The sequence below is a fragment of the Chiloscyllium punctatum genome, chromosome 3, assembly GCF_047496795.1.
Source record: "Chiloscyllium punctatum isolate Juve2018m chromosome 3, sChiPun1.3, whole genome shotgun sequence".
Taxonomy (NCBI): Eukaryota; Metazoa; Chordata; class Chondrichthyes; order Orectolobiformes; family Hemiscylliidae; genus Chiloscyllium; species Chiloscyllium punctatum.
This window is the reverse complement of record NC_092741.1, coordinates 42,241,910-42,254,828: the sequence shown is the minus strand read 5'-3', so window position 1 is coordinate 42,254,828 and position 12,919 is coordinate 42,241,910. Positions and strand designations below refer to the sequence as shown.

General features: G+C 39.4%; 1 protein-coding gene across 1 annotated transcript in view; it reads right to left on the bottom strand.

Annotated features, from left to right (window-relative positions):
- The window catches only part of ak9 (adenylate kinase 9), a 267,579-nt gene that overhangs the window by 184,647 nt on the left and 70,013 nt on the right, over positions 1-12,919 (bottom strand). The window contains exon 13 of the mRNA XM_072552101.1: positions 7,320-7,464. Coding sequence (XP_072408202.1) covers positions 7,320-7,464 — 145 coding nt within the window. The remainder of the gene's footprint in view (positions 1-7,319; positions 7,465-12,919) is intronic.

Here is a 12,919-nt window from a genome sequence, read left to right as displayed (position 1 = left end):
CTCTGAGTGAAGAAATACTTCAATTTCTCGGCCACAAAAGGCCGACCCCATCTTGAGACTGTGGCCCCTGGTTCTAGCTTCCCCAATCAGGGGAAACATCTTCCCTGCATCTAGCCTGTCTAGTCCTGTTAGCATTTTCCATTTTTAATTGTATCCCTTCTCATTCTTCCAAAGTCTAGTGAATATAAACCCAGTTGACAAGAGGCCTGGGTTCAGGTTCTATCTGCTCTAGAGGTGTGTGACAACCTCTTTGAGCAGTTTATTCAAAATATACAGGCTCAGTCAAAATAATTTCACCTCACACGGCAACTGGGGCAGAAAATTGCCTAGTGGTATTATTGCTGAATTATTTATCCAGAAACTCAGATCATGTTCTCAGGATTTGGGTCCAAATCCTACCCGGCAGATTTTGAATTCAATAATATTCCTGGAATCAAGAGTCTAATGATGAGTCTGTTGATTGTCAGAAAAACCCAACTGGCTCATCAAAGCTCTTCAGTCATGGAAGTCCACAATTCTTACCTGGTTTGGCCTACAATGTGACTCCAGAACACAGCATTGTGGTTGACGTTTAACTGTCCTCTGATATGGCCCAGCAACTCACTCAGTTGTAACAATTATTACAAAGACCGACAAAAGAAATGAAATTAAACAGACCATCTAGCAGTGAACAAGGCAGAGTAAATGGCAACAGCAAAAACAGCACTGATAATCCTGCAGGGAGAAAGTGAGGACTGCAGGTGCTGGAAATCAGAGTTGAGAAGCTGGTGCTGGAAAAGCATAGCAGGTCAGGCAGCATCCGAGGAGCAGGAGAATCGACATTTTGGGCATATGCTTTTCCTGCACCAAACTCTCAACTCTGATAATTCTATAGGCATCGTTATCAACTTCTGAAGGCTAGTGCCAAAATTGGGAGAACTGTCAAGTTCCAGACTAGTCAAGCAACAGCCTGACATAGTCATATTCATGAAATCATATCTGATAATGTCCCAGACATCATAGTCACTGGATATGTCATGTCCACTGCAGAATAGGCCCAGCAGACAGAGTTAAACAGTTGGAAGAAAGTTGCAGTGGGAATCCTTAACACTGACTCTAGACACCTGACATCATGGCATAAGGCAAACATTGGCAAGGAAGTTTCCTGCTGATTACCATGTACTTCCTGCCTTAGCCAATGACTCTGTGCTTCTCTGTGTTGAACAACACTTCGAGGAAGTACTGAAGGCAGCAAGAGCATAGAATGTACTCTGTCTGGGGTATTTTAATGTGCAGCACTAAGACTGACTTGGCAGCAGCACTACTGAATGAGCTGGTCGGATCCTAAAGGGCATAGCTACTAGCTTGTCATAGAGTCATAGAAATGTACAGCACCAGAAACAGACCCTTCAGTCTAACTCATCCATGCCAACCAGAGTTCCTAGTCACTCCCATTTACCAGCACTTGGCCCATATCCCTCTAAACCCTTCCTATTCATATACCCATTCAGATGCCTTTTAAATGCTGTAATTGTCCTAGCCTCCACCACTTCCTCTGGCACCACCCTTTGCATGAAAAAGTTATCCCTCAGGTCCCTTTTATATCTTTTTTCCTTCTCATCCAAACCCTAAGCCCTCTAATTCTGGACTCACCCATTCCAAGGAAAATACCTTGTCTATTTACCCTATCAATTCTACTCATGATTCTAAAAGGTCACCTCCTCAGCCTCCGATGCTCCAGGGAAAATAGCCCTAGCCTATTCAACGTCTCCCTATACCTCAAACCCTTTAACTCTGGCAAAATCCTTGTAAATCTTTTCTGAACTCTTTCAAGTTTCACAACATTCTTCCCATAGGAGAGAGACCAGAATTGCACACAATACTCCAAATGTGGCATAACCAATTTTCAGTAGAGCCACAACATGACCTCCCAACTGCTACACTCAATACTCTGACCAATAAAGGAAAGCATACCAAATGCCTTCTTCACTATCCTACCTACCTGCACCTCCACTTTCAAGGAACTATGAACCTGCACTCCAAGCTCTCTTTGTTCAGGAATACTCCCCAGGGCCTTACCATTAAATGTATAAGCCTTGTCTTGATTTGCCTTTCCAAGTTGCAGCACCTCACATTTATCTAAATTAAACTCCATCTGCCACTCCTCAGCCCACTGGCCCATCTGATCAAGATTCCATTGTAAACTGAGGTAACCTTCTCTGCTGTCCACTCCACCTTCAATTTTGGTGTCAACTGCAAACTTACTAACGATACCTCCTATGTTCACATCCAAATCATTTATATAAATGATGGAAAGCAGTGGACTCAGCACTGATCCTTGTGGCACACCACTGGTCACAGGCCTCCAGTCTGAAAAGCAATCCTCCACCACTACCCTCTCTTCTACCTTCGAGCCAGTTCTGTATCCAAATGGCTAGTACTCCCTATATTCCACATGATCTAACCTTGCTAACCAGTCTACCATGAGGAATCTCATTGAATGCCTTAGTGGAGTTTATATAGATCATGTCCACCCCTCTGTCCTCATCAATCCTCTTCATTACTTCAGAAAATTTAATCAAGTTAGTGAGACATGATTTCCCATGCACAAAGCCATGTTGACTATCCCTAATCAGTCCTTGCCTATCCAAATATATGTAAATTCTGTCCTTCAGGATTCCCTCCAACAACTTGCCCACCGCCGATGTCAGGCTCACCAACTATAGTTCCCTAGCTTTGGTGAAGGAGTCAACATGAGGCAAAAGCTTACTAGTTCTCAACCTTACCAGACTGCCTACGGAAGATGCATCTAATCAAGACAGTATCAGTAGGAATGACCACTGCATAGCCTTGTAGAAACGAAGTCTCGCCTTCACATTGATAATACCTTACATGATGTTAAGTGGCATTATCACTGTGATAATTGGGACAGACTTCAAACAGATCTAGGAATTCAAGACTAGGTGTCCAGTGGTGCAGTGGGCCATCAGCAGCAGCAAAATCATAGCCTGAAAATTTCTACACCTCGTGGCCTAGCATATCCCTCGCTGTAATATTGTCATCAAGGCAGGGATCAACCCTAATTTATTGAAGAGTAGAGAGGACATCAGGAGCAGTATCAAACATACCTAAAAATGAGGTGTCAGTCTGGCGAAGGTACAAAACAGGACTGTTTTCATGATAAACAGCATAAGCAGCAAATCATAGACTGCACTATATGTTCCCACAAACAATGGGTCAGATCCAAGCTCTGCAATCCAGTCGTGAATGGTGATGAATAATCAAACAATTCATTGGAGGAGGCAGCACCAAAAATATGCCCCATGTTAATGATAGGAGAGGCCAGTATTTTAGTGCAATAGATGTTGCTGAAGGATTTGCAGCAATCTTCAGCCAGAAGTGTCACCTAGATGATCCATCTTGATCTGCACCAGAGGTCTCTGGCATCACAGATGGCAGTCTTCACCCAATTTGGTTCACTCTATCTGATATCAAGAAATGGGTGGAGCCACTGGATATTGTCAAAGCTGGATCTTGACAACATTTTAGCCATTATACTGAAGACATGTGCTTCAGAACTTGCTGCATTCCTAGCTAAACTGTTCCAGTATAGGCACACTGACATTTACTCAATAATGTGAAAAATTGCTCAGATATGCCCTTTTCACAAAAAAAGGACAAATCCACTCAGCCAGTTATCACCTCAGCAGTCTACTGTGACTCTCAATCATCAGTAAAGTGATGAAAAGTATCACCAACAGTGCTATCAAGCAGCACCTGCTCAGCAATAACCTGCTCAGTGATGCCCAGTTTAAGTTCCAACAGTTACTCAACTCATGACCCTTACAATCTTTGTTCAAACACAGACAAAACAACTGAATTACTGAAGTGAGGTGGGAGTGACAACCCTTGACATCAAGGCTGGATTTGACCAAGTAGGGTGTCAAGGAACCCTAGCAAAACTGGAATCAATAGGAATTGGGGAAAATCTCCACTGGTTGGAGTCATACCTGGCACATAAAAGACGGTTGTGGTTGTTGAAGGTAATTTATCTCAGCTCCGGGACATTGCTGCAGGAGTTCCTCAGGTTAGATATCTTCTAATTAACCTTTTCAGAGATATTATAATGTCCCTCCAGAGAAGGTGGGACTTGAACCTGCGTCTTGTGGCTTGGAGGTGAGGACACTAACACTATACTACAAAAGCTCTGAGTCCTTCAGGATAGAGCCCTAAGCCCAATCATCTTCAGCTACTTCATTAACGATCTTCCCTCTTTACAAGATCCAAAGTTGTAACATTTGGCCAGTGATTGCACAATGTTCATTCTTCAGATCCTGAGGCAGTCCATGTTCAGTTACATCAAGACCTGGACAACATCCAGGCTTGGGCTCAAAAGCGGAAGTGGATAAAGAGTGGAGCTTGAAAAAGCACAGCAGGTTAAGCAGCATCAGAGGAGAAGGGGAGTCAATATTTCAGGTTAGAACCTTGCATCAGGCTAAAAAGTGGAAAGTAACATTTGCACCACACAAATGCCAGGCAATGACCATCTCCAATAAGGGACAATTTAACCACCATCCCTTGATATTCAATGGTGCATCTATCACTGAATCCTCCATTATCAATATCCTTGAGGTTACCATTGACCAGAAACTGAACTGGACTCACCAATAGAAATACAGTGATTCTAAGAGCAGGTAGAAACTTAGACTACTAAGCGAGGCTATGAGATGCTCTCTAAGATATATCTCAGCATCTATAAGATGCACTGCAGCACTTTGTAAACCCACAACCATTTCCATCTAGAAGGACAAGGGCAGCAGATACATGGGAACACCACCACCTGCAATTTTCCCTCTAAGTCACTCACATCCTGATTTGGAAATATAATGGCATTCCTTCATTGTCACTGGGTCAAGTTCCTAGAATTTCTTCAATAACAACATTACTGAACTTATAGCACACATGGCAGAGGTTCAAGAAAGCAGCTCACCACCATCTTCTCAAGGGCAACTAGGGATGTTGATTCAGCCAGTGATGCCTACACCCCATGAGTGAATTTAAAAAATGTCTGCCATCCCTAGTATTAGTCCTGTGAACCACTGCTATGCTGTCTTCATGGCATGTATATCACGTACTAGATAGGGAGACCTAAATTACACACAATACTCCAGATGCAGTCTCAACATCTACAGTAAGCCAACCCCATTTCTAAACTCAAATTCTCTTGCAATGAAAGCCTACATACCATTTATCTTTCTAATTGTTTGCCACCCGTTTCTGTTTACTTTCATTGACTGGTGTACAAGGACCTTCCATTTCCTTACTTAAATAATACTCTGCCTTTCTGTTTTTCACACCAAAAAAATGTATAACTTCATATTTATCCATGTTATACTGTTTGCCCATGTACTCAATTTGTCTAAATCGTCCTGAAGCCTCCATGTATCCACCTCACAATTCACAATCCTACCTAGTATTTTGTCATCAGCAAATCTGGAAATATTGCATTTGGTTTGGTTTAATTTAACTTTCTTGCTTATTCTCTAGCTGTATTATTACTACATGCTTCTTGTTTTAAAAAGTCTAGCAACTTGTCCTGCCACCTTCTAAACATGTAAAGTCCCAGGTCAGTCTGTTGATGCAGTTTTTAAAAAAAATGTGCTGTTAATATATATTGTCTCATTCTTTCTTCCAAAAGACATTCCCATTGCCTTAATCGTATCCCACATGTGAGACCATTTCATGAGTATACCTTTGTTCTCCTGAAATCTGTTAATATCTTCCTCATTGTTTATTACAAATTCATATGATTTACTGAGTTTTGTAATCCACAAATTTTGGAATTATGCCTTTTATACTCAGGTGTTAACGTATATCAAAAGCTGCATGAATTCTAAAACCAAACCTTTCCCTCCAGTTTATGCAATCACCTCTATTCAGTTTACTCTTCCTTAGCCAGTTTCACACCCACATCTGCCACTGCCCCTTTAATCGCCTAGAGTTCAACTCTCCCAATAAATTCATTATGTGACACCTGTCAAATATATTTTGAAAGTCTATAAATATAATATGAACCAAATCACTCTCATTGACTGTCAGTTATTTCAATGAACCCAACAAAGAGTACTTTGCATTCCTCCAATTCTAGTCTTCTGTGTTTTTCAGATTGCTTTGCCTCACTGCTGTTCTCAGGTTCAAGCACCATAATTTCTTCCCTACACACCAGTGCTTCTCCAACTCTTTTTCAAGATGCTCAAGTTTTTTGTCATAGCCTTATATATGTCTTAAATGGTTCATCAAATTTTGTCTAATAAGTCTTCCATGAAGCAACTTGAAAAGTTTGACTGAGTTAAAGCTACATAAATTCAAGTTGTTTACTAATGACAATCTTAAAATTCTTTCAACTTTCAACAGAAAGTTCTTTTCTTTATTTTAAGTTAACCAACATTATCATTTCATGTGCTACAAGCCTGTTTTACATATACACATTGACTTCAACCTATATCCTTTGAACTACTTCTCTATCACCATCTTTTTTGGAGTCAACTGAGAAGTTCAAAACTGAGATGAATAAACATTTGTTAACCAAAGAAGTTAAAGGATAAAGAACCAAAGGGAATATAATAAATTAAGAGATGGATTGCCAATGATCTATTTAAATGGCAGAAAATGCTAAAGGCTCAGATGAGTATTCTGATGCTTCTACATCTTGTCATTCTCTCATCCATAAGAAGATTTTTTTCCACAAGATGCAAGAATTCCACATGGCATACTTCAAAACACAGATTTTTAAAAAAATCTGGGGTTCCTGTTTGTCAAAATCAGGTGATCCAGTTAATTAAGCCATAGAGGCAGAAACATTTCAGGTTTAATCCTTGTGTGTACTGAGATTGTTAATCCCACTAAGGTAACAGTAACAAAGCTATAAAATTGATCTCTGGGGCTGTGTGTAAGAAAGGAGGGAAAGGATTATGCTGATTTCTCTGTCCTGACCATTAAGTAGTGACACCTGAAGAATGTGTTTGAGCCTGGACATCAGAAAAACTATGATGCTCCTGAATTAAAAGATGAACTGAAATACTCTGCCAAAATGAACATTCATGAATAATAGTTGAAGTAAGTACTTAAAGTTAATTGTCATCCATAGAATCAAGAACTCACTATTTTCAGAAAATAAAAGGTTGGAAAGGGAAATAAGTGGAAGCAAGGAAACAATTATTCTCGAGTTCAAAAGCCATAAACAAGCTGCATGTGGAAAATAAAAAGCAGAATCATTGAAAATTAGAACCCTGATATTGTGCTTCAAAATTAAATTATTTTAAAAAAGCTTACAAATTTACCTTGAGCTTCTTCTAACATTGTTTTTGCCAGATTCTCTCTAACAGTAACGAGTGCTGATTGCAGTGCTTCTGCCCGAACTCGTTCAATATGGTCAAACTTCAATTTCTGTCGTAGTGGCTCCAAAAGCTCAAACATGTCTAGAACCTGAAATTGTTTTATAACAGAATTACTTGATCTCTAAGCTTTTACAATGAAAATTCATTTAGTGTTCATTGACAATTTTCACAGATAATGGAAGGCCTAAAGAGTAAGAGCTTCCAGCACTCTTTTCTTCCAATGATCCTTGACTGGCAGCATGAATTGGTTCTACAACAGCTAATGTAATTTATCATAAATTAAAGTTGTGGCTATATCTATTGAAGAACTATGTGTACATCATAAACCAGATGTGACTAAAACTCCTCCTCCATTGCCAGACAGGAGCTGTCAGTAAAAGTTGCATTATTGGGAATATGGGTTCCATCCCGATGCCCATAGCATTCAAGGCAATAGGCCTTGTGCTGGAAAGTGGGACTACTGTAGATTTAGTGTAGCTTTGGTGGTACAGACTTGATTCTAATTGCAGCCTCCACAGTGGAATTCCTTCAAAATTAATGCAAGAAATACTCTGCTGAAATACTCTTTCATTCACTTTCACATGTTTAAACAGGGAAGCTCTACTAATTGCCAGCAAGAGTAAAAGAGCTGAGTGCTGCTGTAGAATTGCAGTGGGAGAGAACTGCTGAGAAGCAACTTAATCAGAACAGTAACTTTGGAACTTATGGATAAATCTAATCGTGCATAAATGCTTCCTTTTGACTTTTTTCTGGTGATTAGTGACACCATTCTCACAGTGTGTGGGGGATGCATAACAATCAACAACAATATAACCCTTGCTGAATATTTCAAATGTCCTCTTCCCTATCCCCCTTTTATCATGAAGGGACTCCTTTGGCATTCCTCCAAGCATGTTTAAAATGATGGATATCAGGCTATATGACCTTTAGTCCCTGGTTCTGGTAATATGCTTTTATGAAGATAGGATCAAAGGGTTCACAGAGTTACCTGCCCTATCTTTTTACTCATTCTAGATACAACAATACAGTCCCACTGGTCTTGAGCTTACTTAATCTATCCATTATAACATCACTGCTGCATTTATTTCAATATTGATAATAAAAAAATGAAAGAACTGTGGATGTTGGAAATCAGAAACAAGAACAAAAACAGAAATTGCTGGAAAATCTCAACAGATCTGACAGCACCTGTGAAGAGAAATCACAGTTAACATTTCAGTAACTCTTCTTCAGAACTGTTATTACATCTCTAGAGCAGATGGGACTTGTTTTGAAAAACATCGAAACTGCGCACAGTATCCCAGATATGGTCTCACCAAGGCCATTTATAAATGCAGAGCCTCCCAATTTTATATGCCATGCCCCTTGCAATAAACAACAACATTCTATTTTGATTCCTAATCACTTGCTGTACCTGCATACTAACCTTTTGTGATTCATATTCCAGGACATAGAGTTCTTTCTGTACAACTTGATTCTGCAATTTTTCTTCATTTAATTGATATAACGCTTTTCTGTTCTTCTTGCCAAAGTGGACAGATTCACATTTTCCAACATTATACTGCATATGCCAATTTTTTCCACTCACTTAACCTATCTGTGCCCCTTTTCAGATTCTTTACCCCTCTTTAAAACTTATTTTCCTATCTTAGTGTCTTTAGCAAATTTTGTGACCAGACATAAGGTCCTTTCATTCAAAGCATTGATATAAATTGTAAATAATTGAAGCCCAGCAATGATCCCTGTGGCAGTCCACTAGTTACAGCTTGCCAACTCCAAAAGTGTATCTATTCTCATTAGCTAATCAAACCTTCATCTATGTTAACATGTTGCCTGATATACTATTGGTTCTTATTTTGTGTAGTAACCTAGTATGTGGCACCTTGTCACTTGTCTTTTGTAAATCTAAGTGCATAACATCTTACAGATTCTCCTTTATCTATCTTGCTTATTACCTTCTCAAAGGATTATAATAAAATCAAACATAATTTCGCTTTCACAAAACTGATTCTACTTGATTCCATAATGATTGTTGAAGTATTCTTCTATAAGCTCCTCAATAATGGATTCTCATAAAATCCCTATGACACAGGTAAGTCAGTTGGCCAATACTTTTCTGCCTTCTATTGCCCTCCTCTCTGAAATAAAGGTGTTACATTTATTCTTTTCTAATCCAATGCAACTGTTGCACAACTTGACAAATTTTGAAAGATTACAACCAATGTCACTATTTTCTCTCAAGCTACTTCTTTTAAGATCCGAAGATGGAGAACTTGAGGTCCTAAGTACTTGTCAGCCCCTGTTACCCTTTCCCTGGCAGCATGGCACACCAGGAGTAATCATTGTGAACTGTATAACCTGTTTAGCTCTGTTCTTAGTCTTTTGAGTATTCAAATTTTAAAATAACCAGCTGCAAAGCTTATTCTTAAACAAGATCAAAGGTTATTTTATTTTGCAAATATTGCTCGAAGTTACGAAATAAAAGGGAACACAGTTATTAGCTAAAATGTAGATACAAAGATTAAAATTAGGCACAGATTACAGAACAACCTCAGTTATCCAATCATCAGTTATCTGAGTTTCAGATAAGATCTCAAGGTCCCATAAAAACATTATCTGTTATCCGAACAATCAAGTTATCCAAACAAAATACTCTCCACCCGAGTCGTTTGGAATATCGAGGCTGTTTTGTGGTCTGCTATCATTGATGATCTATTACTCACTTGAAGATTCTCTTTAGGAAATTAATGGTTGAATTCAGCGCTGCAATCGTTTCTTAATTTGAATAGTTAGAGGCTGTAGGTAGAGAAGGTTTTTGGAGAGAGGAGATACACTGTCACTGGTTCTGTGTTATGGCATTTGTAAATTGTCTGGATACTTTCAACAGGACCACAGTTGATTTCTGAAATCCTTTCACCTTGCGCTCCTTTGACTAACAGCTCCTTCTTTGAGGGTGATTCTCTGAATCCTTCGAGGAGTTCTGACAAAATGGTATCTCACAGACTGTTGTATCACCAGCATGACAAAATCTGATATGTTAACCATTTGTTCCACAAAGTCAATTATGATGGAATTCCCTGTAGTGTCCTTCCAGTCTCCTGTTCACTCAAAAGCTTTGAGTTCTCATACATTTAGAAGGGTGCATTGTATTATCCCAGAGTTAATCAAATTCTACATGGCCCAAGTTGTCCAAAATGGATAGAAGCCTCTGATTCATTTTACATTGTTAATGTGCTTCAGAATCCTGAGAAAGCCTCCATGTAAGTACATCCGAGGTTCTAACATAGAAGTTTAAACTTCTTATTGCAGGTTTTACTCTGTCCGAATGGCTCTGTTATTCCAATGGCAGTGGAATGGGATGGCCAAACCACACAAATTTCAGGTATTTTGCCTATACTTATCCCTGCTTCTGCAAAGAAATTTAATAGCTGGTCTAAAACCTGCTTAGGCGTGTAACTGTAAATAAATCAGTTGGATTGTCAAAGGAGTCAAGTACCTATAGCAATGTTCACCCCTGACCTCTTTAATATTTACCCCTCCCACACAGTTGAACCAATGTTCACCTTTCCAACCTCAACTGTGCACTCATCCATTTTGCACAATCCCACTACAGATAGTGCTTACTGAACCCCCCACCACCTCAAACCAGAGACAGTGTTCGCACCAGCCTGCTCTACCTCCTTAGGTAGCCCTCAACATCCACACTACCGCCATACCACAGGCAGTGATCACCATCGCCCTCCTGAGCCACGGTTATTATTCACCCTCCTTGAACAAAGACTGTCCCGAACTAATCATCTATCCCTCTTCTCAACCTCTGCAGGTTCATACTCTTCTGAATCACAAACAGTGCTCACTCCTGCAAATTCCCTTGCAACCATAATTCCCATGCTTCCATCAATCTGCATCAGACAGTGAAACTGAACCTCACCCACATCCATGACCCACCTTTTGGAATCCACTCCTAGCTAGGTGGGGCCACAGATAAGTCAGGAATAGTTGGATTTTAGGTACACTCCACGTTTCTGAAGAAACCAGAATCTGAAGCTCCAATGAGAAATGTGCAACTCAGTCATGGCACAAAAAATTAGCAACAGCCTGGTAATCTGACAGTAATTGGAAGATTTGAGTCAATTTTTTCCAGATTTACTCTTTGGATGGCAGGACTGACGTATGATGAATCGATTGGTTCAGACTATATTCACTTGAATTTAGAAGATGACAGTGATTTCACATTAACCTATTAAATTCTAACAGCACGGAACAAGATAAACATAAGAAGATGTTTCCTGATGACTGGGAAAAACCAAGAGTCACAATCTAATGGACTGCCACTTTGGACTAAGATGAGCAATTTCTTTACCACAGACCGGTGAACCTCTGCCACAGAAAGCGGTTGAGGCCAAAATATTAAATGTTTTCAAGAAGGAGTTAAGCAGGTATTAGAGCTAAACAGATTAAAGGGCAAGAGGAGAAAGTAAGAACAGGGTACTGAGTTCAATGACCAGAAGTAATACATATTGAATAGCAGAGCAGGTACAAGGTGCCGAATGATCTTATTTTCTATGTTCTTGTCTCCTTTTCAGACTGAACCCAAGGCTGTAGTAAATCAAGGACAGTGATGACTTCTGGGTGCAACTTTGCAGGATTCTGTGTTAAATTTTTACAGATATGTATATATTTTGTAAAAAATGCTAATCTATGTTTTTATATACAGAGTCATTACACAAATGATGGTGCTTGTTTTAAGTTCTTCCCTGATTAGAACTAAACAGTGAAGACAGAAGCCATCACCTTCAGTATCTACTGCAAATGCCACTGACTAGCCACCAACTCCATTCTTTCCCTGGCAAATGTCTGAGTCTTAAGAAGGCTGTTTGCAATCAATTTGTTATATTTGGGTAGAGGTCTCTTCGACTGCATATCCACTCCATCACCAAAATCTCCACCACATCATCTTACCCTTCTGCCAGTTCATCTGCTGAAACCCTCATCATATTTTTGTTTATCTAATATTTCAATACACTCCTAGTCAATCTCTCCCTTTACCCTGCCCCCACCTCTATAAACTTCAGGTCATTCAAACTGTTTATGCTGAGTTAAGAAAGTGGACAGTGTATGTGAAATTAAGTAAAAACATAATATTACAATAACGACAACAAAAAAGCATTTTTTTCAGATTTGAATTAAACATAGAGCAGTATAGCATAGGAAAAGACCCTTTGGCTTGCCATGCTTGTTCTGACAATGATTCTATTTCAAACTAATCCCACCTGATAATGAAATATAGTTATAAATCATTTAACAATTATTCAAATATAATTACCATTATCAGCAATCTTTTCAATCAAGGATGGTCCTTTCTTATGCTAGGTGGATGGAAGTAAGATATCACGTTTGGTAGTGGGTTTTCAGATAATTTATAAGAGCATACAAAATAGGAACGCAAGTTCAGCCCCTCGAGCCTGGTCCGCCATTCAATAGGATTGTAGCTAATCCAACATTTCTCACATCCACTTTTCTGTCCATTCCCCGTAACACTT